The sequence below is a fragment of the Colletotrichum paranaense genome (genome assembly GCF_030867605.1).
Source record: "Colletotrichum paranaense strain IMI 384185 chromosome Unknown Scaffold_2.1, whole genome shotgun sequence".
NCBI classification, from domain to species: Eukaryota; Fungi; Ascomycota; class Sordariomycetes; order Glomerellales; family Glomerellaceae; genus Colletotrichum; species Colletotrichum paranaense.
The window spans coordinates 3542291-3569731 of NW_026848960.1; the positions used below are offsets into that span (position 1 = coordinate 3542291).

The 27441-nt window shown below is 53.4% G+C and overlaps 11 protein-coding genes across 11 annotated transcripts; 2 read left to right on the plus strand and 9 right to left on the minus strand.

Moving 5' to 3' along the window:
- Positions 1-103: 103 nt before the first annotated feature.
- CPAR01_03095 (methyl-CpG binding domain-containing protein 4) lies at positions 104-1917 on the minus strand (the record flags this gene model as incomplete). Its single annotated transcript, XM_060487382.1, has 2 exons — positions 104-1092; positions 1152-1917. The coding sequence occupies 2 exons, from the start codon at positions 1915-1917 to the stop codon at positions 104-106; spliced, it is 1755 nt and encodes a 584-aa protein (XP_060354710.1).
- Positions 1918-4575: 2658 nt separating this feature from the next.
- Positions 4576-5304, plus strand: CPAR01_03096 (RNA recognition domain-containing protein; the record flags this gene model as incomplete). The annotated part of the gene is made up of 5 exons (XM_060487383.1): positions 4576-4622; positions 4691-4747; positions 4812-4939; positions 4997-5086; positions 5147-5304. 5 exons carry the CDS (start codon positions 4576-4578, stop codon positions 5302-5304), a joined length of 480 nt encoding a protein of 159 aa, XP_060354711.1.
- Positions 5305-5799: 495 nt separating this feature from the next.
- On the minus strand, positions 5800-7861 carry CPAR01_03097 (uncharacterized protein; the record flags this gene model as incomplete). The annotated part of the gene is made up of 3 exons (XM_060487384.1): positions 5800-7235; positions 7300-7338; positions 7408-7861. The coding sequence occupies 3 exons, from the start codon at positions 7859-7861 to the stop codon at positions 5800-5802; spliced, it is 1929 nt and encodes a 642-aa protein (XP_060354712.1).
- A 1150-nt stretch (positions 7862-9011) lies between these two features.
- Positions 9012-10126, minus strand: CPAR01_03098 (SURF4 family protein; the record flags this gene model as incomplete). Its single annotated transcript, XM_060487385.1, has 4 exons — positions 9012-9149; positions 9209-9702; positions 9762-9874; positions 9960-10126. 4 exons carry the CDS (start codon positions 10124-10126, stop codon positions 9012-9014), a joined length of 912 nt encoding a protein of 303 aa, XP_060354713.1.
- Positions 10127-11849: 1723 nt separating this feature from the next.
- CPAR01_03099 (uncharacterized protein) lies at positions 11850-13350 on the minus strand (the record flags this gene model as incomplete). The annotated part of the gene is made up of 9 exons (XM_060487386.1): positions 11850-11895; positions 11946-12365; positions 12424-12561; positions 12622-12659; positions 12708-12862; positions 12913-12954; positions 13014-13104; positions 13165-13194; positions 13252-13350. 9 exons carry the CDS (start codon positions 13348-13350, stop codon positions 11850-11852), a joined length of 1059 nt encoding a protein of 352 aa, XP_060354714.1.
- A 754-nt stretch (positions 13351-14104) lies between these two features.
- CPAR01_03100 (uncharacterized protein) lies at positions 14105-16230 on the minus strand (the record flags this gene model as incomplete). Its single annotated transcript, XM_060487387.1, has 4 exons — positions 14105-14305; positions 14370-14706; positions 14763-15490; positions 15553-16230. 4 exons carry the CDS (start codon positions 16228-16230, stop codon positions 14105-14107), a joined length of 1944 nt encoding a protein of 647 aa, XP_060354715.1.
- A 2170-nt stretch (positions 16231-18400) lies between these two features.
- CPAR01_03101 (cytochrome P450) lies at positions 18401-20165 on the minus strand (the record flags this gene model as incomplete). The annotated part of the gene is made up of 3 exons (XM_060487388.1): positions 18401-19117; positions 19222-20001; positions 20091-20165. The coding sequence occupies 3 exons, from the start codon at positions 20163-20165 to the stop codon at positions 18401-18403; spliced, it is 1572 nt and encodes a 523-aa protein (XP_060354716.1).
- Positions 20166-21338: 1173 nt separating this feature from the next.
- On the minus strand, positions 21339-21869 carry CPAR01_03102 (uncharacterized protein; the record flags this gene model as incomplete). The annotated part of the gene is made up of 1 exon (XM_060487389.1): positions 21339-21869. The coding sequence occupies one exon, from the start codon at positions 21867-21869 to the stop codon at positions 21339-21341; it is 531 nt and encodes a 176-aa protein (XP_060354717.1).
- A 355-nt stretch (positions 21870-22224) lies between these two features.
- On the minus strand, positions 22225-22704 carry CPAR01_03103 (uncharacterized protein; the record flags this gene model as incomplete). Its single annotated transcript, XM_060487390.1, has 1 exon — positions 22225-22704. One exon carries the CDS (start codon positions 22702-22704, stop codon positions 22225-22227), a length of 480 nt encoding a protein of 159 aa, XP_060354718.1.
- Positions 22705-23195: 491 nt separating this feature from the next.
- Positions 23196-24332, plus strand: CPAR01_03104 (shikimate/quinate 5-dehydrogenase; the record flags this gene model as incomplete). Its single annotated transcript, XM_060487391.1, has 1 exon — positions 23196-24332. The coding sequence occupies one exon, from the start codon at positions 23196-23198 to the stop codon at positions 24330-24332; it is 1137 nt and encodes a 378-aa protein (XP_060354719.1).
- A 1225-nt stretch (positions 24333-25557) lies between these two features.
- CPAR01_03105 (NADH:flavin oxidoreductase/NADH oxidase) lies at positions 25558-26934 on the minus strand (the record flags this gene model as incomplete). Its single annotated transcript, XM_060487392.1, has 2 exons — positions 25558-26175; positions 26248-26934. The coding sequence occupies 2 exons, from the start codon at positions 26932-26934 to the stop codon at positions 25558-25560; spliced, it is 1305 nt and encodes a 434-aa protein (XP_060354720.1).
- Positions 26935-27441: the final 507 nt, after the last annotated feature.

Genomic DNA, 27441 nt, shown 5'->3' on the forward strand with positions numbered 1-27441 from the left:
CGCTGCACCCTCTGCGGTGCGGGTATCAAGCCAAATATCATCATTTCCAGCCCACGGCTGAACCCCATCATGAGATCCTCGACGAATATAATGAAAAGACGCCTCATCTCGAAGCTAATCGCGGCTCGTCAAGAATCTTCAAACCTCCCGTATCATCATATCCCACGCGCTCTTCATCCACAGCCCTTCGCATCTCATCTCGAAGAACTGTCTTCTCGCCCGTGACAGGATCCCATTCCCATCCTTCACGCATCCACATCCATCGGAGACACGCCCGAAGCTCCTTGTCATCGGGTCGCACTCTCATCCACTCGGGTTGGAAATTGGGCGCTACGCCTTTGCCGTTCCAGTCGTCGGCCCGTCCCAAAAGCTCATCCCGACAGAAAATTCGCCAGCTGTCCAAGGCGTATTTGCCTTGCGTGAAACGACCCATTTCCCAGGCATCGTCAGCATCTTCCGTCGTAGGAAGCTCCGTCAAGCATTGCTCAGAATCGCTGTCGGGTCGAAGTGCGCTCGCCTCAATATCTCTCTTGTCGTAATTCCTCACTCTGTAAACAATCCCTCTTGTCGGGGGAGTTTCGAGCCAAACTCGAGCATACCTCTGTATCGCTGCTGTTCGCACAACTGAAAGCCCCAGATGGCGAATCATGCTCATGATGGTCGGTGTCGCCTCTGGATCGGCCAAGGCCTCGGGTGTTGGGAAGCGTTCTTTGACCTTGTAAAACGTTGGGATGGCCAGCGTCCCAGCTGTTTTGACAAGGAAGGTCACTACCACAAGCAGCCAAAACGGCTCGTGAGCAAACTCTTCTTGAATGAGACCAAACTTTGGTGCCGTCAGTCGCGGAAAGGGGACCGTTGATACAAGACCAGCGCCGCGTTTCGACTTAGGAGACTGTTTGGCTGGTGATGGCAGATTGAAGAAGGGAGATTTGACGGCCGTCTTCCGCCTCGGCGATGGGCCGGAAAGACTTAATTCTCCGACTTGATCCGGCTCAAGTCCTCGGGGGACAATAATTCGGACGAGTTCATCGGAGACGGACTGCTGGGCGGGGATGGCCAGGATGGTGCCTCTGCCCGAAGATCCCTGGCTGTCTGCGGGCCGCTGGCTTTTAAATCGCCGGCATCGTCACCATTCGCTCCGCTAGCCGCACAAGCGGCGTTCTGGGCCTCGCTAATCGATTCCTTCGGAGAATTCCCGGTGGTGTCATTCGGGGCCTCATTCTCAAGAGACTGTTTGCGAGGCGTGATATTAGGTGTGGCAATTCCGTTACGGAGGACTGCCGGTGTGTAGGCTCGAGCTTCGTCGGAAGCGAGCGGTGATGGAGATGAAGATGAAGATGGCTGTTCTGGCTGGATGCGTGGCGATTGTTCGGCCGCGGATGGCGCGAAATAGTGGGATGTGGATGATTTGGATGCGACTTTGCGTCGCTTGACTCGTTGGTTGTTGGGTTGGGCATCCTCATCTTCGATCTCCTCCTCATCGTCCCGTCCGCGCCTGGAGACGCCCTCTCGCTTGATCACTCGCTCTCGTTTGATGACAGCAGGTTGGGGAGCAGTAACGGTGCCTGATCGATGAACCAGCAGAAGCGTGGCTAATTTTTTGATGGACTGGTCAGTCGCTGCCCAACCCTGACGCAGCTTGTCGGCGGCTAGCGTGGCTTCTTTCACCCGCGGGACGAAGGCTAGGAGATCTTGTGCATCGAGAGGGGATCTAGCCGGGCTCTGCTCCTTCAATGAGGCCGCACTCTCGAGCATCAGGTTCCAATCCTCGTATCCGCTGAACAGACCGACGTCGTAGATGGCCAGCTTCTCGTCCCAGGGGGTGCCAGGTGCAGCAAGGACATCAAGCAAGAATGGCTTGTCGATTTCGGGAACGTCGAATCCGACGAAGACGTCGTCTGCTAGTGCATGCGCCATTGCTGATGATGTGGATGGACTGACGCAGACGAATGAACCGAATATTGTGATGTGAGGTTTGTGTGTAGGTGTGAGAGTTTGGGTGGGTGGGCGAGTGGTGTGAGTGATAGATTGAGTGATGGAGTGAGAAGAAATGGGGGTTTTTCGAGGTTGCGAGATGTATTTTGGGAAGGAAGTGAATTGTTCCGGAGAAAGGTCTGAGGTAGAGGGCAGTGGACTAAAGTTGAGGAAGAAGCACCTGAGGTTGACTTGAGAGTCCGGGGGCCGACGTCAATGGTGATCTAAAGGGGTTGGTTTTCTTCAGTTGCCTTTGAAGTGAGGCCTAGGGACCGTTGAGGACGCCATTTTGTGTGTGCTGCGGGTGGTCAATAGCATTCAACTGCAGCGTCAAAGGACAAAACAATTGATTGCGGCAGGTGCAGGGGAAGAAACACGGCAAGGCAGGTGCGAAGGAGGGGTGACTATTTCGTCTGTCGTTAAGGAATACCTTTGCAACAGCAACGGCGCTGATGAGGTGAAGTCGGGTCTGTTTTCAGGAGAGCGTTTCTACAACGCAGAACAAAAACCTGCTGGAGGTGTGGTTGTTTAGCCTCATGCGGATCCCCTGGCGTGCCAGGTCCCCTTTTTTCCCTTTCAGCGTCATAGCCTGGCACCCGGGAGGCTTGGTTGGCTTTGACGCTGAGTCTACTCCGTACCTTAGGTAGGAAAATAGAAACACCAACCGGCCGCTGGCTGAAGGCGAATGGATTGAAACAATTGGGCTGCCGATGAAAGAAACGGGAGCTCATAAAACGGCGGCATCCGCGTGAAAGCCATGGACTTGATGGCTTGATGACGGTCTTATTGTCTGGATTTATCCAGATCGCTGACCAACAACACCCGGGCTCATATACATAGAGTGACATACTACCTTACCTTACCTTAGGTACTATGTGGTAGGTACCTGGGTGCCGTGGTGCTGGGCATAACATGAAGGGGAGTGTTCGTGGCCTGTCATTGCTGCAGAGGGCCTTGGTGACAAACCAGGTCGGCCCAGCTTATTGGAGATCGCCCACCACAATCAGGCACGGATACATGGCTCAGCCAAGACGCCTAGCAATGCTAGCAGCAATTCTCCAAGTTCCAAGTCCCCCTTCTCGAACAGTTGGTTGTCCACAGGGGTGCCTCACCCAGAGCCTCCTCGCTTTCCCCAGATTTTGCGATAGCAGAGATAACCTGGTTGGCAGGCTGTTATCGCATTGATCAAGTTACGCAATCTGGGACCCAGTCTTGTGACTTGTACAAAGGTCCACTCATCGACCTTTTTTGCTGGAGTGACTGGTTTACTTGGAATGGGCGACGGCGATCCTCAGGAACCAGTGCATGAGAATCGTCTGCTCGAGCGTGTTCCATGGTGAGCGTAAATATTCGCATTGATTACAGTAAGTGTATGGCGTGCTCAAGCTCCGGTAGCTTTTCCAAACGGTGCCCAGCGGTGCGGTGTCAAGGTGTCTCCTCGGAGTGGTGGTGGTAGGTACTGGTACCCAAGGTGTTGCTTTGGACGAATCCAACGTCCGTCTCTAAGGTATTTTGACATCCTGTAAGTTCTCGGGGAATGCAGAGGTGCCTCAAACTGGGCAAGTCCAGTCGAGGCCGGCAACCATTCCCGCTGGAAACATCAAGACGTTAGCATGCGGCACCTACACCACCAAGCTTGCCAGCATACCAGCAAATGGCATTCCAATCTTTTGAGGTGCCTGGCCACCATCAGCGGAGACATTATCGAGATGGCAAAAGTGCGCGAGTTTTCCTCCAGATTTACTCAATTACCCTAGTGACATCGAGGGTGGCAGTGACATGAGCCAGCCAAAGTCTATCCGGCGAGTGTTGTTTTAGTGAGCGGAGACCGAGATAGGCGTTCGGTGCCCCGGGTGCGCCTTTCGTCTTTCGCACTCTGCGTGTCTGCTCGCCGGGTGCCACGTCTGCGGAAAGCCGAAGCGGGTACGTACCCAGTACCTACGGTGTGCAGTGTGCCGTTCCCCAGCGCAACCTATCTGCGTGCAGGTGTGGCCTGCCGTGCCTGCTGCACTGTCCCAGTACAAAGTGTCTTGGTGCGTCCACTCCTTCCATGACGGGGAACGCATGATGAGTGGTCCACCGCGTGACGGTCTGTGGGGCCAACCATGTCACGTGGACGCATTCGCCCAATCCTTGCCTCCCGCCAGCCGGTCGCCTCATTTACTACCTACTCCCCATTTTCGCTGTTCCTAAGAACTTCCAGATCCTATCCCAACATCCGTCCATCCCTCACCACACACCCCCCCAGCGCGTCCTTGTCCTTTTCACGAGCGTTCACCAACCCGAATCGAACACTCTCAGCGTCATCCGAGCATCGAGAGATGAGTAGTCGCGGCGGTAAATTAGCCCCAGAAGTCAACCGGTAAGTCCGATTTCTTCCAGTCGCGAATCTGCCTACTTGCTAGGCTGGTTGGTATATCTTTGCATCTTTTCCCTGCCTTGGCCGCACACGACTTCCGGCCGCCGGCCAAGGTCACCCCACGGCCCATGCCGACCACCTCCGTCCGGCCTCGCCCACTACCTACCTCGATCCTACTATTCCGTGCTCCGTCCGATTGATATCTACCTACCCTGGTCGGCGTGCTACTTGATGGGAGAGACATGGCTGACTGGTTGTCGTACAGAGCTCTGTTCGTGAAGAACTTGAGGTAAGCCTCACCAATCCTTCGACAATGACCCACGCGACGGTCAGCATTAATGACTGACACCGACATAGCTACAACGTAACTCCAGAGGAGTTGTTCGACCTGTTCGGAAAATTCGGCCCAATTCGGTACGCACCTCCCGTCGATGACAAACACCGTCTTCCTCGATATCATTACTGACCCCTACTACAGACAGGTCCGTCAGGGCATTGCAAGCGGCACCAAGGGTACCGCCTTCGTTGTCTATGAAGACGTAATGGATGCGAAGCAAGCTTGCGACAAGCTAAACGGCTTCAACTTCCAGAACCGATACCTCATCGGTATGTCTTTGTCGATCATCTTCAACAATTGTGGATCCATACTAACTCGATGACTAGTTCTGTATCACCAGCCAGAGAAGATGCTCAAGTCAAAAGAGGACCTCGAGGCTCGCCAGGCTCGTTTAGCGCAGCTCAAGACACAGCACGGTATCGATTGACAATCCGACGGGTCTGCGGCACGCCTCCAGACACCTACCTCGTCTGCAGGCCCGTCTATTTCTTCATCTAAACGAACCACTTCTCCGGATCAGAAGACGATCCTCAGAAAGGGCAAGCCGACCATCACCGGGCGCGCACCCAGAACCGGTGTACGATTCGCCGACGGAGTGCTCCCCAACTCGCTCCGGGCCCAGACTTGCGCTTGAGGTGGTGGGTCGTTGTAAAACATGACCCGCCAAAAATTTCAAGCCTTGTTCTGGTCGGGGGTTCTTACGGTGCAGAGACGCGCAACCTTTCTTGTTCGCTGGTTTTGGCTTGGCAAACGCCCGAAAACTCACTCAACCTCTCCTGGAGAGTATCACGACCTGATATGAATCTTGTGCGATGGCAGGGGCGATTAGGGGACAGGAAACCGGATTGAGCCGTCCGTGGACGAAGTCAGTCAAAAAACTCGACGGTCCTTGGCGGTGTTGTTTTATATCATTTTTTCTTTCCTTTTTGCTGATTTGGGAAACGGAGGGGGGCGTATCACCTTTGCTTGTGGATCACCATCCTTCGACACTCTTCACACACTACAAGTTGCTATCAAAGAATGCATGACAACCGAGGCGCCGGCCTCGTGTTCCTCCTCCCCTTGTGTCCTGGCACCATTGGACTACACGAGCTGACTTTCGCTGATGTCGTAGTCAATATCTAGGGTCCTATGTGCGTATGCTTTCCAACGTTGTGACCACCCATTCCATGAGTTGCCCAGCCTCACTGCTGGACATGTCATCATTGGCTGTCAGACACGTTTCAACCACCTGCTTGTACAGCTTTCCGGTCTTGCTACCCAATCCTGGAACCAAGACTGGCAAAATGACCCTATCCCTCCACTTCTCCGCCGAGTAATGCGGCTTGTAGTATGTTTGCAGCACCTTCCACAGCCCAATCTCCAACAGCACTAGGCCCAGGCTGTACACATCATAGCTCTTGCAGTACTGCTTCCTCCCGAGGCCAGTGCCCAGCGAACGCGGATCTCTGTGGAGGTCGAGGATGCTGGGGTTCCGCGGATTGACGCTCATCTCGGCGTCAAAGTCTGGGCGTGAGGCATCGAAGCCGGCAAGGTACGGTGATCCGATATCTGGGACGACGGCGGCGGAGACGGTGGTGGCGCGGGTTGCTGCGAGGGAGGCGGCGGAGGGGAAGAAGAGGATGTTTGCGCTGCAGAGGGACTTGTGGAGCCAGTCTAGGGAGTGGAGGGACCAGAGGGCGCAGGCGAGGGTTGATGCGAGGGTTATGCGGTCGTCTAGGTCTGGAGTTTTGAGGTCTGTGGAGGAGATTAGGGTGTGGAGGGTTGAGTGGGATGTTGCTGGTTGTGGCTGTGGTGATTCTGCTGCTGCTGCTGCTGCTACGGTGTCGGTGGTGGCCTTGGTCTTGGGTTTGGTCTTGGGTTTGGTCTTTGTGGGCAGGGAGTCCGAAGGTAAAGATGGTTGAGCGAGCATGGGACAGCGGTAGACGAGGCCGTAGCGGGCGTTGTTCGTGTCGTCGGTATAGCCTACGCAGTCTATCGTGTGTAGGTCCGGGTGGTTGGAGGAGGCCGAGTGCATCATGCGGGCGAGGTCGTCGAGGCGGCGGAGGTGGAGGAAGCGTTCGTCGGGCGAGGAGGGGTCGTATTCGACCCATTCTACGAGGACTGGGCCGTGGGTTGTGTGTGTTGCGTGGGTGCGGGTTGTGTTTGTTGTTGGTGTTAGGGAGAGGAGGTTCAGGGAGGACGAGGAGGGTGATGAAGCTTGTTTTGCGGTGGAGGAGTTGCGGCGTTTGGTACCGGCTCCGGGGGTGGGGGATGTTGGTAACGGTGGCGAGAGTAACGGCGTCGTCGTTGGCGAGGACGAGCTGAGATCGAGGTCCGTACGGGGGATGCGGAAGGCGAAGGTCGGGCGGAAGGAGGCCTGGGGTTCGGCGTCGAGGTTGATGCGTAGCTTTTTGAGGTTGGCGGAGGCGGTGAGCTGCGGGTAGGAGTCTGCGGAGGAGGACTCGAGGAGGGCGAGCTGGGCTACGTCGCGGCGGGCCGAGTCGAGGAGGGAGTGGCGCCAGGAGCGGTGGAGGGAGGGGAGGAGGCGGGGCGGGAAGAGTTGTTCTAGGCCGTCGTTGAAGTCTGGTGTTTTGGGTGTTAGTTGGGAATGAGTGTGGTGTGGATAGTGTAGATATTAGGAGCTCACATTTCAAGTCCGTCAATAGGTTTGTGAACTTCTCCTTGTCTTTCGTCACACATTGATTAGCGACCTGGAAACATGCACACAACAAGACATTAATAGAGATAAACATACCAGCAATAACCCACTTCGCCCTCCTCGAAATCTCCCTCCTCCAATCCCTCTTCTTCCCCTCCCCTCCCTTCTCACCATCACCATTACTCGTCCCGATCTTCCCCCCCTCACTACCATCCTCCACAAACCCATACCTCTCCCTCAACCTCCCAAAGTCCGTAACAGTAGCGTGCAACTCCCTCATAATCCCCTCCGCCAACCCAGCCATCCGCGGATCGCCCGCCTCGCGACTGAACCCGTTCAGGTGCGCCTCCAACCGGCCCTCGGCGACGCCCCACCCACGGCCCCAGACGACGAGGCGCATCTCCTCGATGCGCACTTTACACAGCAGCCGCTGCGAGTCGGCGTCGAGGTTGGCGGCCGCGGAGAAGTAGCCGTAGGCCTTGACGCAGCCGTCAAAGAGCTGGCCTAGGAAACCTACCACGCCTATTGCTGTGCCTATTGCCTCGGCCATGTTTGCGAGGGAGTAGGAAGTTGTTGGAGATTTTCCTTGGGTTTTCCCTCCGTTAGATATTGGGTAATAGTTCTCTGCTTCTTTTCTGGGTGAAGGGGTTGGTTTGTGTCTTTTTTTTTCTTCTTTTTTTTTGGTGCTAGGTGATCTTTCCTGAGTTTGTTTCACAACATCGAGTGTTAAAGGACCTTGGGTGTCGTCTCTGAGGTAGGTTATTTCCGAATTCCTGCATACGATTGTTGAAGTCGAAATCGTCGTACTATGTTGAGAATGGGTCAACGTGGGAACACGGAGAGGAGGGGTCAGAGTGAGGTTACACCGCTTTCTTCAACGACGGTACGGTATCGAGGTATCCCACGGCGTGGTCCAATCTGGAGCTGAAATGAGCAAATCCAAGGCAAACCGAGTGAGTCCTAAATTTCAGCTGGACCCATCCAAACCGAGGCTTGACAAACAAAGATTTGGATGGTCATGAAAAATAAATGAGGATAGTTGAAAAGAAACAAAGTAAGCAACGGGAACATATGAAGCCAGTCCCTCGACATCCTGCATACGGGTTCCTAGAGGGGTCGTTGAAGACCTGCATATGATCCACATCAAATCTCACCCAATCGCAAAGAGTCTACCCGAACGGTTGTGTTCCCCTCATTGTTGTAGCCACCCTTTGATGCAAGTCACTTCGACCGAGTAGCCAATTCCAGCCCCCTTCTTCGCCTTAGTGCCGGAGCTTGGCGGACGCCTTCGACCAGGATTGGGGGTCAACAGTCCACAAGTTCTCAAGCTCCAGCTGACAGACCTTCAGCAAGACATTGAGCAGTAAGCACGAGGTGAAAGCGGATGCAGAGACTTGTATGAACTTGAATATATCTTCTCCATTTCCTAAGCGCGCTGCTTAAACTGTCCTTTTCCCACTATTGAATCCTTTCTGTGTCTACCCATCATATATGCGGCGATGGGATCCCGTTGACCCAACGCCCAAAAAAATGCAACTGCAGTGCGGGAACAAGGTTGCAAGCCTTTTGAATGCCGTTCGTAATGCCAAGAAAGCGACTAGATGATATTGATCGTCTTCTGCCTTTCTTTTCCCCAAAGGTATGAGATCAGCCCTTCCGAAACTGGGCTTTTGTGTTTTTCCTCCTCAGGAGTTCTTCTCCTAGTAGACCTTCTTCTTCTCGTCGATGGAGAACTGTCCAGGTCCAGCGTTGACGAGCAGGAGAAGACCGCCGACAATAGAGAGGATCTGGAAGAAATCGTACTTGGCGAAATCCTTGTGGGGGTGGTGCTCGTGGAGCTACAAATCATTAGCATACACACGTAGGGCATTGGAAGTTGGCGTTTGGAAAAGCTTACAGTCCAGAAGTTGTTCACAAGGATGTTGAAAATGCTGAGAATCAGGACCAGGAGAGTGGCGCTGAACTTGGCCTTGAAACCGACAACAACCATGACGCAAGCAACGAAGCCAACCAGGGAGGTAATGATGCGCCAGACGGACCAGGAGCCGCTGAAGACGAAGCCGACGAAAAGGAAGATGAGCAGGACACGGCCAGCAAGCTGGAAGTACATCTTGCGGTCCTTCTCGTCAAGCTGGGGCAAACCAGCAAAAGCCTTGGTCTTGCGAACCCACGAATCGGAGAGGACCATGAGAAGACCACCAATAACTGACAGGTTGCGAAGGAAGAAGTTAAGGTCGAAGATCAGGCCGTATCCCAGAGCCTGCGTGACGACGACGCCCATAAGGCCGGCGACCGCGTAGTCGGAGTACTTGCGGATAATGACGAGAGTGGAGCATGCGACCATGGCGAGAACGTTAACGATGAGGAACAGGTGGGTGATGCCCGAGGGAACTGTACAAGGTTAGCATATCCAATTCTTGGCGCAGATATTGTTAGCATTGCAGACATACTGTGGCGGTAATCGTGAAGGTACAGGAGCTGGTCGCTCCATTGCGTAATGATTCTAAGAGCATCTTCGAGGAAGGTGACGACGATCAGGAAGCGACCAATGGCGGGCAGGTAACTATCGAGCAATGTTAGCCAACATGGCTCACGCGATGGCGAGCGATCCGACAGCTCCCTGTCAAGATGCCGAGGTTCCAACTCACGGCTTGATTGGCTCGCTGAGAGTGTCCAACATGTCTTCAATCTTGCTTGTCTGTTGACGGATCATATCCAAGGGGCTGGACTCGGAGCTGTCACCACTGGGACCGCCGAAAGAGGCGGAGGGGCCACCGGCACCCAAGCCGTAGGAAGGGCCTCTCTGTTGAGCCATCGTGGGGAGCGGGAGATCGACGGAGGGAGTGAGGTCGTGGGAGAGGTAGACGTGGCTGTTGCACAAAAAGGTACAGACAGACCAGCTGTTCGATCTGGCGACTTTATTTCTTTCGAGTCGTCGTTGTGGTCGTCGAAAATGACGGAGTTTGCTGGTGGAGAGACGAGGGTCTAAACCGTGAGGCGAAAAAAAAGAGGGTTGACCGCAGTTGAGATCCGAGGGCTGGCCTTGACCTTGACGTTTCGGCAAAGGTAATTGGGGGTGGGAGGGTTTGCGACGAAGGAGAAAGACAGAGAGGTAGAGGAAAGGATTGACAAAGGTAGACCGTTGGCGCTCTTGGGAGAAGAGTTGTCGTGGCAGAGCCGTAAGCTGTGGAGGGTCTTTGGTTTGGTGTGTCGAAAAAGAAGGGGAGCGACTTTTGAGTGTCGAAGGGAACGAAATGGAGAAACCGGAGGGCAAGCTGGCCTGAATGGCGTGGATGACTTCAGATTTGGTACAATGTGTCCTTTCGAGCCTCCCGCGATGGCTGCTCAGTGCTCAGAGGTCCGAGGTACCCACTTTTTAGACCAGAGCACCCAGAACGGGTAGGTCGCTGGGATGTACCTGCACCTCATTTCGGTACATGGATAATTGCCGTGCTCGCCCGCTCCCGGGCAGGTACTCAAGAGGGGAAGAAGTACCGGTCACACACATCTCACACACAATTGAGAGCCTCCGTCTCCAGCGGCACCAGCAGTAACCTCCACTATATTTGCACCTTATTAACAGCCACCTCACCTTCAAGCTTCAATGTGCCCGCCCACGAGTTTACGGTTCGAGGTACGTATCCGCAGGCGGTGGACTGCAACCATCCGTTTGAGCCACTGAGGCCTTGCCGCTTGCCCGTTCTAAACTACTGCGTGTGGGCGGTTGGCCCCTGCACGGCTTTGTCCCTGAATTCGGCACGAACGCCTAATTCTTTTTTTCCCTCTTTTCTCTGAGTACCTGGGTAGCTCCAGCTTCAACCCGCTTTTAGCCTCCGTGTGTTTTAAATTGGTTGCGAGCGTGGATTCCGTTATGGTGAATACGAACCCTCAACTTCCTGCAAAGAGTGAGTGGTGGCTTCATATCTTGATACTGCACGAGACACAATACAGACCGAAGAGCTCTCAGGCAAGGGACTTGAAGGTGGTGAGTTGTCAACTTTTACCTTGCTTGAAGCTCTGAGCTTCCATCACCTGATTGGCAGGCCATCCCTTGCCTCACTTGCAACCTTCCTTTACTGGTTGGTGGCTTCTCGCGGAAAGCTGTTATCAACGATCACAGCTTAGAGCCTTAGGTGCATGTTCTCACCAATTGCCCTCTTCATCTTCATGCCAGTGTCCGTATACTTGTTAATATTCGAACTACAATCGAGCCGGAGGTTCGTCGGATCTTTCGGTTAGAAGAGGGCGCACATCTTAATGGCATAGTGAGGCGAGTCAGTCAAGCATGAATCTTAAACCACGCCCGGGCTTCGTTTCTCAGCAGAACACATGACCTGGCCAGTTTGCAATTGAGAAATGATGGGCAGAAGATACTGCGAGGTATTTACACGCGGAATGAGATGTTCTGAGAACAAGGCGGACTGAAAGGCACGGGGAACCATCCAAACAGCTCACCCACTTCTGATGGGTGAGTGCCATTCGCACAAAGCCTGCCGAAACTGAACGAAACTACAAGTCATGAGAACCTCCATCAAAACTCAACCTCCCTCATTCACCGCCGGCTTCCTTCCCCATACAGAATACCTAATTTCAGTCAGTGAATCGCCTCGGAGCTTCAGAACCGTCAAACTCACACTGAAAAGTACGCGTGAATATTTCGATCATTGATGTCCTTCCGCACATCGACGAGAAACACGAGAACCGCCTCTCTCGACCACCCGTGGATCCGCGTGAAGGGCGCCATGATGAAGCCCTCCATACCTGCAGTCAAGTTCTCGTTCTGCCAGACGCCGAGCTCCTTGTACTTGTGATGCCGCGGCCAGGAGTTGGTCGGCCACTTGTACCTCTCTAGGACGACGTCGCGGAACCCGATCTCGACCATCATGTCTTTGAGTTCCGGTATGTCCTGGTACGGACGGCCCAGCTTCCCCATGGCTTCGCCTAGGAGTCTCAGGGACTTGGTGAAGGCGAGATCGTCGGTGAGGGTTCCGTCGTCCGAGGTTGGGATTAGGTCCATCTCGTTCAGCTCGAGGTAGCCGCCGGGTGCGAGGTTACTGAAGGCATTAGTTGACTGGTCTGATCTCCTGACTATACGGACACTGCTCCGCTCACTCGTAACAGTTTTGCAGATATTTCTTCCAGTCTGCGAGACTGGATGTCATTAGACGACTATGTATATAGTCGAACGGCCTCGAAAACGTCCATGGTTCTTCGATATCGTCAATCTCGAATTTTACATTCGGGGGTACGCTGAGATGGTCAGTTCATAATCACAGCTTCACCTAACGGCGTATATCAAGGAACACTTACAACTCTGGTTGAGCAGCTGAAAGATCGATACCCAGAACCTGGGAGGCGTCAGTTGGTGTTTTGATCAAAGACCTTTGTGGACTCACTTCAGCTTCTGGGTGTTCATCGCCAAACTCGATAGCCCATAGTCCGGTTCCAGTACCGACGTCTAGAACACGATTGACGGGAAAATCTGGGTCATTCGGCGGTGCGGTACCCAGACGGTTGTCGAAGGTAAGGAGCCACAGGTTGTGCTGCAAGTCTACCTACGTGAGAAGCCGCTCTGTAAGCTTCACAGCAATCAAGACTCACCTAGTCTGTCGTTCTCTCTCTCGTCGTTAGGATAGCTATATTCTAGACGTCCGTCAGAAGCCTGTACACTATAAGGTGTCTCGACGGAGCAAGGCTCTTACTCCCATCTTTGTACCGATGATATGTCCTGCCGTTCTCCTTCCTATAGTCGAGGATGGAGGCGCTCACACTCGTCGTTGACGATGCGGTACCCTACATTATCTATCATCAGCATGTCTGACGAATATTTGAGGCAGTGCCAAATCATCGTACTCCGTAATCCGATGTGGCATCATCGGCAGCCTGCAGATTCTCATATCAGTATATCTACACTGCCAACAACAGGATGGATCTCATCACCTCCTCTGCAGCCAGCACCGCTTCATTCTCAGTATGGCCTTGAGGCGACTGAGGCTGGGCGGGACTAGATGACGCAGGGCTCCTTCTGGGCGAAGGCATGACAACGATTCTGTGAAGGTTTCAGGTTTGCTTTTCGCTCACTCACGCAGTTTTCATGCCCAGGAATAAAGTTTGATTCATTGAGCAAATACATCAAACCGCAACAGAGACTCTCCGTAGCTTTCAAATACCCCTCTTTATTTTCAACTCAAGACTATTCGTATCAATGTGACAGCGAGAAGTCGGTGACCAGCAACCCGTAAGCGACAGCGAATCCTTACCCCGGATGCCACTGTCGCAGTGCCCGACTCCATGACTCGAGACCCTGTCCTTGAACGGTCCTACCAATCCGCTCGCGGGACGATACGAACCAAGTGGATTTTCTTCAGACAGATCAGCAAAAATAGACAGAAGTTAGTTCTTGATTTACGACCAACTGCCGGTGTACCTCACGTGTCTGAGTATGCACCAAGGAAGAGAAACTGCTATTGGATTGGTTATCATTTCATAGGCCGAAGACCTGGTTTCAATTTACGAAAACTCTAGGTTAATAAATGCTTCATTTATTTCAGTAAATAATGAAGAATAATGCTGCTTTATTGCCCAGTGTCGGAAGCCACGCCTCACGATACCTCAAGTGCCGGAGCCGCTCCGGCTTCCGCTTCGGATGGTGGATCTCAGACGACCGAACCGGAGACAATCATTACGGAATCCCAGATCACCGTGCCGATCGTGTGACCGCTGTAGCAAGCATGACGAAGCATGACTGCTTCCGCGCCACACTCCCGTCCTGACTTCTCCGGCCTCCCCGGATCTAGTTCCGGGCCTCATCAGCATGCACGACATTGTCCTCTCGGCGGGCTCCACCGGCTTTGCCATGCGTGACGTTCCACATGGGCCTATAGCTATGGAACTTGGACGGTTGAGTCGTGTCCTCCGGGTGTTCGGACTGTCCTGCGTGAACCACGACTTTCAGACCCGGAAGGTTCTCCGTCTGGATAACTTCTCCCGGCACCTGTCCCGAAATTTGGTAAGCAACAAGGTGTGATGCCCGGGGTCTCGAAGATGGAAGGACTTACAGCAACAACAACCCATTTCAGGTGCTGCTCGAGATACTTCTCAATATGTTCGGGCTCGAGAGATGTTAGGTCCGCCCACGCGTTGTCATCACTCACGGCCCGGAACAATAGTTCCAAGGTGATGGGAACTTGAGCCTTTGCCACGACCCCCTCAGCCTGCTGACCCTGGCAATTCTGGCAATCCACCCCATTGGTGTTGCCGGCAGTCCAGTAGTCCGTCGAGAAAGTGTGAATGCTACCAACATGGTTGAGAGCGGCCCGATACTCGGAGGGACTGCTTGGTACATCTCCTTTAACGAAAAAATGAACTGCGTAGCTTCGGCCATTGAGGGCAAATCTTGTCACAAAATGCTTAGTAGCGACCGTGATGCGAAAGATGTCTGGAGCGCTTACCTGTCGTACTGAACATTGATGACATAGTCATTTGCTTTCCCTGCCAGGTTTCGATTCGCGTGAAGATGCTTCCGGAGAACGCCGTACTTCTCGTTGATGGTCTTCTGCAATGTAGCAGGGGGGGCGCTGAGATCATCGTAAGTATAGCCGTAGGTTGTGGTGGCCTTCACGTTTTCGGAGGTAATGAGGGTGCCGTTGGTATCAGAATGGAATGGGTGAAGAGGACCTGTCGACGTTTCGTCCTTAGTTGGAGAGCCCCCATCAAACCAATGGGTCGGGTTGAGTGCCTGAAAAATTGCCAGTTGTCGGTCAACGTTGGAATGATGCAACCAAAAGATAGGGTCGAAGGCGGCAACCGTGAGGAAAGCCATGTGACCCATGCCTGTTTTCGCGTCATCTCCGCCGGTCCAGACGTGGATGCAATTGTGAAGGAACTCGAGAGACAACCAGCCAGTAGCAGGCGGAGGTGAGAGCTTGGGGTTGCCGTATTCTGTAGTAGCGAAAGTGGCGTAGTCCGGGAAGTACCCCGCAGTCAAGAGACGATGAACTTGGTCCTGAAGAGAGCCCGTCATGTTGGGATCGAGCTTGTGTTCCTCCATAGAGTTCCAATCGGGTGTCTGTAGAGCCTCGGCGACTGAGGCGTTGTTCTCAATGCCCAGAGCTTCTTGCGTTGTCGGGGTGTGCTTATTGGTGATTCCATAACGACTAGTCCCCGAGCAAGCATCAAACTGAACATCCCAATAAGTCTCATGTTATCATTTCCAAATATCGATGAGTATGTTCGACTTACCGGTTTAGACTGTTTGCCCCTAATTCTCCAGATGCCAAACGCCGTCTCGTCGTCCATGGCAGTCGGTATTCCCTTGAGGGCGCTGATGACTCCGGTTGTAAACATGTACAATGGATTCTGTACCTTCTGCTTAGCAATGCCATTTGGAGAGACAATTTCGATCTCCTGAAGGGAAACAATTTCAGGCACCCCGCATGTTCCAAGATATGTCTGAGGCATGGCCCAGTCCCAGTATGGCAGGCGCCAGCGCGTGATCTCGAGGGCCCATATGTCTTGCACGGTCTTGTCCGCAATGGTTGGGAGAATTTTGCCTGTCATGATCCCGCTGAGTAGCTGTTCGTATAGGGCGAGGTAGGCCCGGTGCCAGGTAGGGAAAATCAGAGATCCATGTGGGCAGTAGAACTGGGGCGTGGTGGTGATGGGAAACTTCTGCTTCTTGTTTGGGGGTGGGTCAGTATCCCATGACTGGGCTGGTAAACCATGAATGCCGGCCACTTGGTAGTAGGATAACTTGTCAGACGGGTCCATGGATTGAAAAATGTTCAGAGCTTGTATGAACAGCGACACTTGGATGGCGTTTTCAAGCTTGTTACTCCAGGCCGTGATCTCTTGCCGTTGCGGCGGTTCTTGACCAGACGGCACAGGAAGTCCAGTGATGGGATAGGTTCCAGGTGCCATGATGAATGAGATTGGGCCAAGATTTGACTTGATGTTCCGATTTGAAGACGAAGTTTGGAGTAGAAGATGAGGATGTTGAGGTTCGATGTTTGTGACTTACGATACTGGAAGAGAAAGGCATGTTTATACCCTCAACGCCGTCTCGATATGTACTCCAGGCTCGGAGTGTCTTGTTACCCCTCACGATTTTTGATTCATCATTCATCACTTGAGATAGCCTTCTTCTAATGAGGTACAATCATGGCCAACTCACCGCTCCCATGTGCTAACAGGAGAGACACGCGTCAGCGACTCCAGCACTTGATTCCTGTCTTCTCTTTTGTGTCAAAGGTGGTAAGGGTAGAAGAGCGAGACCTTCGGAGTAAGGTATCTCTTTGCAGATGATCGTCAGTCACGTTTACGGCTGAAGTGGTGAGGAACGAATTTGCTGTGTTTGGGCAAGTGAAGAGGCCTAGAAGATATGACCTGGAATAGGCGATGTGAGCTGAGAAATGAGTGGCGGTCAGTAGCCATTCCCTTACTCTGCTCCTGGCTGTTGAGGACCCAGGCTCTTCTCACAGGACACGCCTTGACTCCTCGGCCTGCCTTTTTCCTCTTCTAGATCCTCCATCGCAGATGATTCATAATCTCTGGTTGTACACAGGCGAATGAAGGGATCCAGGGCTAGGTTTAACGTAGCCTCAAGACGATAACGTGGTGTTTGGATGTCTGCCCCCGGGAGATACTGTATATCAACATACTATGAGAGAATATATCCCGACTTACCAGTATTCTCAACTGCCGGCCGGAAGGGTGAAGGAGACAAGGGGTTAACGTAGATAGAAGTTTTCCTCCTGCCAGAGAAGTGAGACCCGTCTCACATCAGCTCAGCCACTCGTGGAAGTAACGGGAGAGGCTCGAGAAATAAGGGCATTCCAACGTATAGAGGATCTAGGAAGCAGCCATTCCTCCAGCTTGAAGCTCTTTTTGGATACGGGGCGGGCCGTCCTGTCGCATGCGTCGCGTTGCGGGGTACCGGCAGCGGCTGAAGCAAGCCAAGCACTGATGGCGCGCAGACCGCTTCTCGAAGTGAGCTTTAATTGGTGGTAGACAGCATCGACAAATCTATCATATAAGTCTGAGGCATTTCGACCTTTTGGCTACTAGTTGTCTCGGCCTAGATTTTCACTGAATGCATGCAGTTTGTTGATCGCACTCCTTCGAAGCGGCCGTGTGATTGTGCTGAGATCAACTTCAAGGTCTCCGGCAAAGTCCACGAAATGTTTTTGGGCAGGAGATTGCTCCCCATAGACCTGGCAACTTCACAGCTTAATATAGTTAGAAGAAATGGCAGTCTACTATCAAATAATTGGTACAGCGTCTTTGAGACGGTGCGGTAGATATCTTGTATCAATTGGGCGTATCCTTAAGGTTGAACGATGTCGTTCTGATAAGACTATTCATGTTGGAAGCGAGCTTCACTAGCATGCACCAACTCCCGGCATGTGATGTTTCGCTGGCGCAAAGTAACGGAATTCAAATATTCCACTGAGACGCGGCGATGAGGACAACCGCGACCAGTTTTGGCCCTCAGGCTTCAGACTTCAGACTTCAGACCTTCCTTATCACCTTGATGATATTCTCTGTCCTAGGGCAAAGCCAATTGGTGTCTTCAGTACTCCGTGACTTTCGGAGTATTGCATCTTGTAGATTACTCAGGTATGGAAGGAAGAGGTGGCAGTATTCAGTCACGATTTATCGACTTTCAGCCGTCTTGCATACCTCTGGGCGTGCTTCTTCCGGACTATATGCCAGGGCTATGAGTTTTCTCCAGGGTGAAGGTCTTTATAAACAATGCGGTGCGAACTCCTGAAAGTCCCAGACGAATGCGTTTGGTCCATGAGAGGGCTCCGGCACAATATCTGGCCTTTTTCCAAGAAGGCAGAGAAACGTAAGGTAAGTGGAAACAACTTGTAGCTACTGAGATCATCTGTCACATATTACGTTGGAAAGACCCGAAAGAAGGAAAGTAGTTTGCTAGTTGACCTGGTCTATATCTGAGTTTAACCGACCCAAAACAGCCTCCAAACCAAACACCATGTCTTGGGCCTTCAACAAGCTAAAAGGAAAAAGCAAGGCTTCCAAATGCCACACACAAAATCACGCTCCCATCACCCATCCTTCGCCCCGCTTACACGGCAGCCTTAACCGCCGGCGTCAGGTGCACCATCAGTGGCGGCTTATTGTAGAGAAGGTAGACGTCGTGGTCGATCCAGTTCTTACTCTGGGCAGCCAGCTGGAGGTCAAAGTTCCACATGACCTTGGCGAGAATCATCTTCATCTCCGCGTAGGCGAGGTTCATGCCCAGGCAGTTGCGGGGCCCGATGTGGAAGGGCTTGAGGGCCTCGAGGTGGTCGTCGGCGAAGGCCGGGTCTCCGAGCCAGCGCTCCGGGTGGAATTCAAAAGGCTTAGAGAATATCTTTTCGTTGTGGTAGAGGGCCCAATGAGCGACGCCGATTGTGGTCTGGAGGGGAGATGTGAGTGTTAGCTTGGTTGAGGAGGGGAAAGGGGGAGGGTGCTTCCGGGAACGCACATTTCCAGGGATCCATTGTCCAAGAATCTCTTGTCCAGAGGGCGGCGTGATACGCGGCAGAGCGACGGGAACAGGAGGGTAAGACCGCAGAGTCTCCTCGAGGACGGCGTGGAGGTACTCGAGCTTGGCGGTGCTGAGGAGGTCAATCTCATCTTCGTTCTGGAACGAGGTCCTGATCTCCTTTTGCAGCTTAGCCAGCTTGTCCGGGTTGGTGAGAAGGAGGTAGGTGCAGCCAGACAGGGCTGTCGCTGTTGTCTCGGAGCCGGCGACGATGAGAACATTTGCGTTCTCGTACATCTCTGGCATGTTCATTGGCTAGAAGATGTCGTGTCAGCTTTCGAGAACCGAATAAGGTGGAATCGCTTGCTCGTCTGTGCCAAGGTATGTATCCAGAGACAATTAATGGAGTATGCACTCACCTGAGCTCCCTTCTTCAGCATGGTTTCCGCAAAGTCAGGCCGCGATGTGCCGAGAGATACTCTCTGGTCGACCTTTTCACGGACGAACAACCTGTGAGACATGCCTTTCTTCATGACTTCCTTGGGGATAAAGGCCTTGAGGATAGGTTCAAGGACCTTGAAGCCCCTGGCAATGTTGACATAACAAATCATCTTGATGTTGGTGAAAATCAGCTTGACCCAGGGGTGGTAGTCAGACTTGTCAAGGCATCCGAAAGACTGTCCAAAAGCGAGATCACCAATAATGTCAAAGGTGGTGTAGTTGTACCACGCCACGACATCAACAGGGCCCTTGCTGCAGATACCGTGGAGTCGCTCGATCAGGAGGTCAATGTAGCTCTTGATGATAGGCTGCTGCTCCTGCATGCTCTTGGCGGAGAAGCCGTTCGACAGGATGCGGCGGTAGCGGGAGTGGTCCTCGCGGTTGGCCGAGATGATGTCCATGTGGTTCTTGTCGATGAAGTCCGGGTCTTTGGCGTTCTCTTCGGTCTTGCCCTTGCGGTGGCCCATAATCTCCTTCATCGCGTCTGGGTGCTGGAAGGAGAGCTCGTTAGGCGAGACGCGGATGATCTCGGCGTCGTAGTACTGATGGAGAGCGAGAATCTCCTTGTGCGTCTGGCCGCGGGCGCCCATCAATGCGTAGGGGATACGGGTAGCGGCCCATAATTTGGGGCCTGGGTATTTGCAGAGAGGGTGGAATGTTACGTTGTAGATGATTTGAAGGAGGAGGCCGATGACAACCTGAGACTGTTAGGAACCTGCTCAACTCTGTGGTGGCAGAGGAAAAGATAGGCTATGAGAATAGCATGCTCAGGGATATGTCGACTTACGAGTGAGATTACTACTAGCGGCCATAGGATAAAAGGCGAGAGCCTGGAGCTCTCGGGTTGAATATCTGACAGCATCTTGGGTGCGCTGTTTCTATGTTGAGTGTTTAGAAGAGAAGAGACGTCGGCACACAACCTGACGAGAACGAATCGGTTTTCGCCGCTGCTTCCTATAGGAGATTTCTGCAAGAATAGTAGTAGAGTATGGTGATAGAGTCTTCTCAAAGTCTCAAACGCGGAGGGCAGTGGGGATTCTTATATGCCACTCGGACCGTCTTCATCGATATGGACTCCAAAGTATGGGAGTACGACATGACAGTATGGCCCTCAAATCCCTACAGATTACAACGTCACAATGTTTACTATACACTTACCGGTCATTGGCAGTGCATGGTTTCCGCAGGCCAGGCCATTGGCAGGCAAAACTTCAAACAAGGCGCAGGTTCTTTCTTTCCCCCCCTTCCCCCTCCCTCCCCACGCGGAGCCGTCAAGAGACCGTCTTGCATAATGCAAAGAGACGCTCAATGTACAATGGTGAATGGGCAACCTCCGCGCCTGTCAGTACGCGAGAGGGCCATCTTCGCTACGCACTCACACGAATGCGAGGCAGGCTAATATCAGCGCCAGCGACCACGGCCCGCCGCGCGTCATAGTTCCCCGGCATGGGTGATCTACTAGTGCCCATCTACAATCTACCACTAGGAAGCCAACCTTACTCGTCGGAACTTATTATTCGTCCACTCTTTTTGAGGACGAGAAGAGGCTTGGAAGGCCATGTCGTTCCCGCCAGGGAACCTGTCGGCAGTCGACGTGTTGCAGGGAGGGGCGGGTGAGAAACGGGTATGCCTGATCCTTCCCGCATCGTGTTACTGTTGCCCCCCATGGTTTTACGATGAGTGTCATGACAAGTCGTCTCTTTCTGAAGAGGGCAGTTCGGCTCCGAGACTCGTAAACTCTATGACACTGACAATTCTGGGGCACTGGGGCTCAAGTTGACTTACTGGAGTCAATGGTCTGTGGGCCACCAAGTTCATCTTGGCACGGGGATCTGGAACGGCAGCGTTTGCCGGGGTATGAAGTCAGTCTAAGATGTTAGTCGACCGTCCAAGACTTTTCGAGGCACTGACAGGTTTTTTTTCTCTTGACAAGTTGACATACAGCGACACGGATATGCACGACGTTGCCATGCTTCGACGTTGGACGTTGCACCGCAGTAGTGTTTCCATCGTTTCCAAGAGTGCAGAGATTGTCTCAGAAGCGACACCACGCACGCGCAGTCCCGCCTATGCACCTCTGCGCTCTCTGGTTCGAACGGGCAGATGAGCGGGCATATGGCGTTGTCCCGGGCCCCGAGAAGCGGCATCCCTGCTGCTCGCCCGTTTTCGCTCTTCGTCCATTGTCCGCGTCTTGGCCCGCCTCAAGTCCGCAACGGGCGGGGATGAACTTGTAAACCATGGCACGGTGACACAGAAGGCGGATATCTTCTCTGGGATTTTGGTGGGGTTGGGGGCCAAAAACCTGCCGAAGACCTCGCGGTCCCCCGACTTTTTCTTGAACCTTGGTCTCTGGAAGTCCGCCGTTTCTCTTTGCTGCGCCGCCGGACGGACGGCGAGGGCACGGCTGCTTTTGCTTACTGTTACGGCACCGGCTTTTGGATGCCTTCTCCGGAGCGATTGCACAGTCAGATATCATCAGAAGGCGGACGGCGGATGTGACAAACGCTAATCTGCTGACAATTTCATTCCCCCGAACCGGTGGAGGATAGCTATATCTCCGTACCATCGGCGGAGTGTTAGGCAAAGGCAGCTTTTTCTGACACTTTGCGAGATGGTGTGGTGGTCGCGTATTGTCCCCCCCTCATCAACGTGAGGGTGTGGGAGGGTTGAATGAGCAGTAATTAGTGGTCCGATCATTGGGCTCAACACAGGGACGTTCGTTTCCTCTGCCATAGAACTCTCAAAGCGGCCGAACTACACTTCGGTGTTCTAGTATGAGATTTTGCTTCGTCCAACATATTTGACGCCGAGGAACTTCACACATTCCTGACTCGAAGTCTCAATGTAACAGAAGGCACCTGGCCCATTGAATAGAGAATGCCCAAGTCACATTTGATTTCTTCCGTTGAAGCCAGCATATCCTAATGCAACCTGACTGCTGCCGGAATAAACACAGCCATCTTTGCTGAGCTCCCAAACAACCTGACAATATCCTGCCGAAGAGCTCCTTTATTCCTTCTCTTGGGCAGGAACTCGTGAGCAACGTGCGAGGGAAGGGGGTCTGCGATAACCGACACGATGCAAGATGTCAATGCCGGCCAGCCTAAGCTTGTCAACTGATCGTCCATCTTGCATCGGCCCTGGCGCAAGTCGGCTCCGAATGATACCCCCACCTGCCGGCACGGGGAAGCAAGTGCGGCTTGAAGCCAGCTTGGTTCGATGAGATATAGAATGACCTGACTATGACGATGCCCTACATACAGCGAGGTGTTGCCCTCTTCTGTCAAGAGCTCGGCGTAGTTTATAGGCTTGGCAGCTCCCTGTTCTGTTACTCGAAAGACGGCCTGATCGAAAACCGTTGTTGTGTAACTCACATGCACTCCTGCGGCTTTTTGCCTCATCGGGTGGCTTGCATGACGGAGAGTTCAACAGCAAGACATCAAGAAACGCCTGAGTGACTATTCTCGAGATGCAAAGACGAGGGAATGATTAGGTCGGATGGTTTGTCCGATGGTGCTTATTTTCACAGACTTTTCGCATTGAACACGATGCTGCAACTTGCGGGCAGAAGCGGCTTACCTTATTCATTCGAACCGGCAAGTCATCCCGAAAGGGGGCCACGCCGAGGCGCCGAGGCGAGGCATCCGAGATCGGGCCACGGAGACAGGGGACCGATCGGGATCCCCACAGTACAAAACTATCGGAGCGTCACCGGCTTACTTCCGTCCGCACCGAGACTCGTACCACTTCACCCAGCGCCTTTTCAGTTCTTTCTTTCTAACAAGAAAAATTTCAGAGGTTTCGTTTGAACAGAGGACCATCAGAAAGAGCTACTCTCTTCTCGAATTCTCGAGCCATCACTCATTGACAGTTCATCGCATCCGCAACCAACATGGCCTTCACAGTCCTATCAGACAACAACGTGAAGCAGCTCTTCCAAGGCTTCGGCCCAGAAGACGTGGCCCTCATGTCCGACGTCCTCACCGACGCATTCCTCTCCTACTCCGTCGGCCCCGAAGCGCAGTACCAGCCCCACCGCGCCGCGGTCGTCAGGCCCGACGGCACCACCGGCCTCTTCATGCCGGCCACAATGGAAGGCGGCATGTCCGTCAAGATCGTGGGCCTCCCGCCGCCCAACTCTGCGACCACCGACCTCCGCTGCGTCCTCACGATCTGCGACGGCACCGGAAAAGCTGTAGGGATCATCAACGCCGAGGAACTCACGGCGTTCCGCACCTCGCTCGGCTCTATCCTGCTGTACAGGTACCGCCAGGCGACGGCAAACATCGTAGTCTTTGGCGCAGGTAAGCAGGCGCTGTGGCATCTTCGACTAGCACTCGTCCTCCGCGGGAAGGACATCAAGACCATCACCATCGTGAACCGCTCAAAGGAGCGCCCGTCGAAGCTCATTCAGCGGCTCCAGACCATGAGCAAGGCCAGCGGAGTGGGCAACACCGACTCGGTGACCTTCACCGTCATCGAAGCGACACCGGACAGCGCGCCAGGCAACGCCGAACTGCGATCCGCCGTCGAGGAAAGCGACGTCATCTTCTGCACCACGCCGTCCACGCAGCGCATATTCCCGGCCGAGTGGCTGACCTCGGAGCGCGGCTCGGCCAAGACGCGGTACATCTCGGCCATCGGATCGTACAAGCTCAACATGAAGGAGCTCGACCCGGATTTCCTCCGCGCTGTTGTTGACACGTCCCTCGGAGCCTTCACTTCTACGGAAGGCGGGGCCAAGAAGGACGGCGTCATCTTCGTGGACAGTCGCGAGGCGTGTTTCTTGGAGGCTGGCGAGCTGGTGGAGGCCAAGATCCCCGCTGAGAAGATTGTCGAGGTGGGTGAGTTTACTGATAAGCTTCGCAAGGCAGATGAGGGTGAGGCGGGGTTGCTGCGGGAGTGGCTTGAGAAAGGGTTGATTGTGTACAAGAGTGTCGGTATTGGCATCATGGACTTGTCTCTGGGCAAGGTCATTCTCGAGTTGGCGGCGAAGCACAAGGTTGGCACGATATTGCCAGAGTTCTAAGTTGTTTTCAGATATCAAATACAATAGAGTCTCAAATACTCCGTAGTGCACTTCAAGTTCCGCTACCCCTCCGTGACGTTAGGTACGTTCTTGCCATGTTTTGCTCATCTCGTCCAGGCTATCAATGGGCTCTCCTACCAAGGAGTCAAGACAATGAGAAGCCAGAGGTGTGGGCCAAGTAACTATACAAGAAAAAGCCTATTGGTCAACGAGCGAACGTAAAAGCCAGCCACAACTCATTGGAGACAATGTTTCTTCAACTGCCGGGCATAAGGAAGGTACCAGAGTCCTCCATACAACGTCTTAGGCTATCACATAATGTTGAGTCCAGATCGGAACCACCGACAGCTCAGATACCGAGAGTGCTACAATCGCGTCTGCGATGTAACCATCCACGAATGGGCCTCCTGATTATTTTTGATTCCCCTGGTGACCAAAGGGAGAAAGCCTCTTACATAATGTACCTGGTTGTTCACTTAGCTACACACTCTCCTCTTTCTCGTCAACGTATTCCTTAATTAATCGTGTAGGCGAGATGAGTGAACACTAAGGATAGATGCTGAAATTAAAGAGCTATAAGAACAAATAAGATATATTTATACTAGTCGTCTTCCTCAAATACGGACAATCATTATTCACGTATTCGTAACCGAACAAAGGCAATATGATAACCCGTGAAAGAAGACGAACGTACTATATGAAATCTTGATGAAAAGAGGTTCTTATGCCAGATATAGTCACTTTATCAACAGAGATGATATTTTCGTCGCCATTAGCCGTCGGAACAAGGTCGTCTCAAAATGCCCGCCACTCTGATCAAGTAGATCAAATCAACTCCGACTTTTAATACTCTAACAAGATTACATCCACGTGTCGAATCTCCCTCGCACGGGTAATCTGTTTATCAACCGCTAGGATAAAAATGTCAGAGGGAGATGGGCCCAAGATTCATCAGACGTGGCAAAGTCAAGCAGGTGGAAACATGAACATTACTCAAAATCTATTCCAGGACTCTGAAAAGTCTAGCCATCTTTGACACTCAGCATCCATCTACTGGATGCTTCTCTTTCCACCTCGAGGTGGTGATCTATCTGTCTGTCTTCATCTGGGTTCTACGCAGACTACTATCGCTTCATCTTCGTCTCTTTTCTACACCCACTTGCATCATCATCACCATCTCCTTTTCGTATCAGAGCCTCGCGCCCTCCTTCTTCCGACCATGTAGTCAATGCTTCCTCCGCGGCGCCCGGTGGTACTGATTCGCCCACTTAATCCTCACCCCAATCTCGTCCGCAATCTTGTACACGAAATTCGGCTCCCGCAAAAACTGTCTCGCCACAAACACCGCGTCCGCCTGCGTCACCTGCCCATGCTCCTCGTCAACCTCCAACGTCGCCGCGTTGCCCTGATCAACACCATTATGCCCATTCGCCTCCGCAGAACCAGAGCCCCGGGCCTGCACGATGCTCCGCGCCATCTCGCCACTCGAAATCATGCCCACGGCGCCGATGAACAGCTTCTTACCCTCCGCGGCCAGCGCCTCGCGGATCTTGCCCGCGATGCTGACCTGGTAATACGGCGAGATCTCAATCTTTTGCGCCTCGTTGTTGCCGCCGGAGGAGACGTCCAGCAAGTCGACGCCGGCTTCGGGGAGGAGCTTGGCGAGCTTGATGGAGTCCTCTACCACCCACGAGGGCTTGCCGTCGTACTCCATCCATTCTGTCGCCGAGATGCGCAGGAAGAGCGGCATGCCGGATGGGATGACGTCGCGGACGGCCTTGATGACTTCAAAGAGGATGCGGGTGCGGTTCTCGAAGCTGCCACCGTACTTGTCGGTGCGTTGCTGGAGTTATGTTAGTATTTTCTGTGCCGCATTGTATCATTATGGGAGGGTCAAGAGGGGGTCAGAACTTACGTTGGTCAGAGGAGAGAGGAACTGCGTAATCAGGTAGCCGTGCGCGCCATGAATCTCAATGACATCGACACCCGCCTCGACAGCCCTCTTAGCAGACTCAGCAAAGGCTTTCACCACACCCTGAATTTCCTCAAGAGTCAACTCCCGCGGCGTAGCCCATCCTTCGGTAAACGGAATCGAGCTCGGCGCAACACAGTCATCAGGCCACCCGCCCTCGCTCTCCAGCGCAAGAGCTTTGCCCTTGGTCTCCGTAATCCACGGCGCCAACGTGCTCGCCTTGCGGCCGGCGTGAGCAAGCTGAATACCCACAGCCTGGTTCTGCGAGTGAATAAAATCAACCACGCGCTTCAGCGGCGCGACTTGGGAGTCCTGCCATAGACCGACGTCCTCGGGGGAGATGCGGCCGCGGGCCTCGACACCCGTGGCCTCGATGATGGTCAGCGCCGCGCCGTGCAGGGCGAACTGGCCCAGGTGGACGAGGTGGTAGTCCGTCATGTGGCCATTGTCGGCGGAGTACTGGCACATGGGCGAGACCCAGATGCGGTTGTTGAGGGTCAGGTCGCGGATCTGGAGGGGTTGGAAGAGCGTCGGGGCGGCGGGGGCGTCGACGGGGGTGCCGGCGGGGGGCTCCTGGGCCGGGGTGTAAAACGGCACGCCTGGGGCGGCCTTGTTGGCGGTGCCGGTCATGGTTGTCGTCTGGGGGGTTAATGTTCTTTTGCCTGCGTAGAGGAGACCAGAGACGAGGGTGGTTATGCGGGGATAAGGTGCCGTGTTTTGCGGCGTTTTCTGGCGATGCTTCGTTTGAAGCGGAGGGGGTGGGACGTTTGGCCAGTGGTTTCGAGTTGATGAACTGTTGACAGGCAAGCGGGCAGAAAGATAGATCTGAGAAGGGTCGTCAAGGGGTTTTATCTACAAGGCTAAAAGCGCCGGATCGAACCCCGGGAACCTATATTCCGTGTCGTCACAGCAGTCGAGTGAGACTTGTCCTGATTTGTAAAGCTGTCGATGCGGGTAGTGGGCAGGGTAAGGTCGGTTGGTAACAAACACCTCGGCATCTAGAAGGCGATATGGAGCATGGCGAGCAACAAATCAAACGGCTATTGGATCGAAATCTCTATCTCTAGGCTCAATGCTCCAGGACAGTGGGGGTGTCTATCGAAGCAACACATTTAGCAACAAAGTCGATTTATCAGC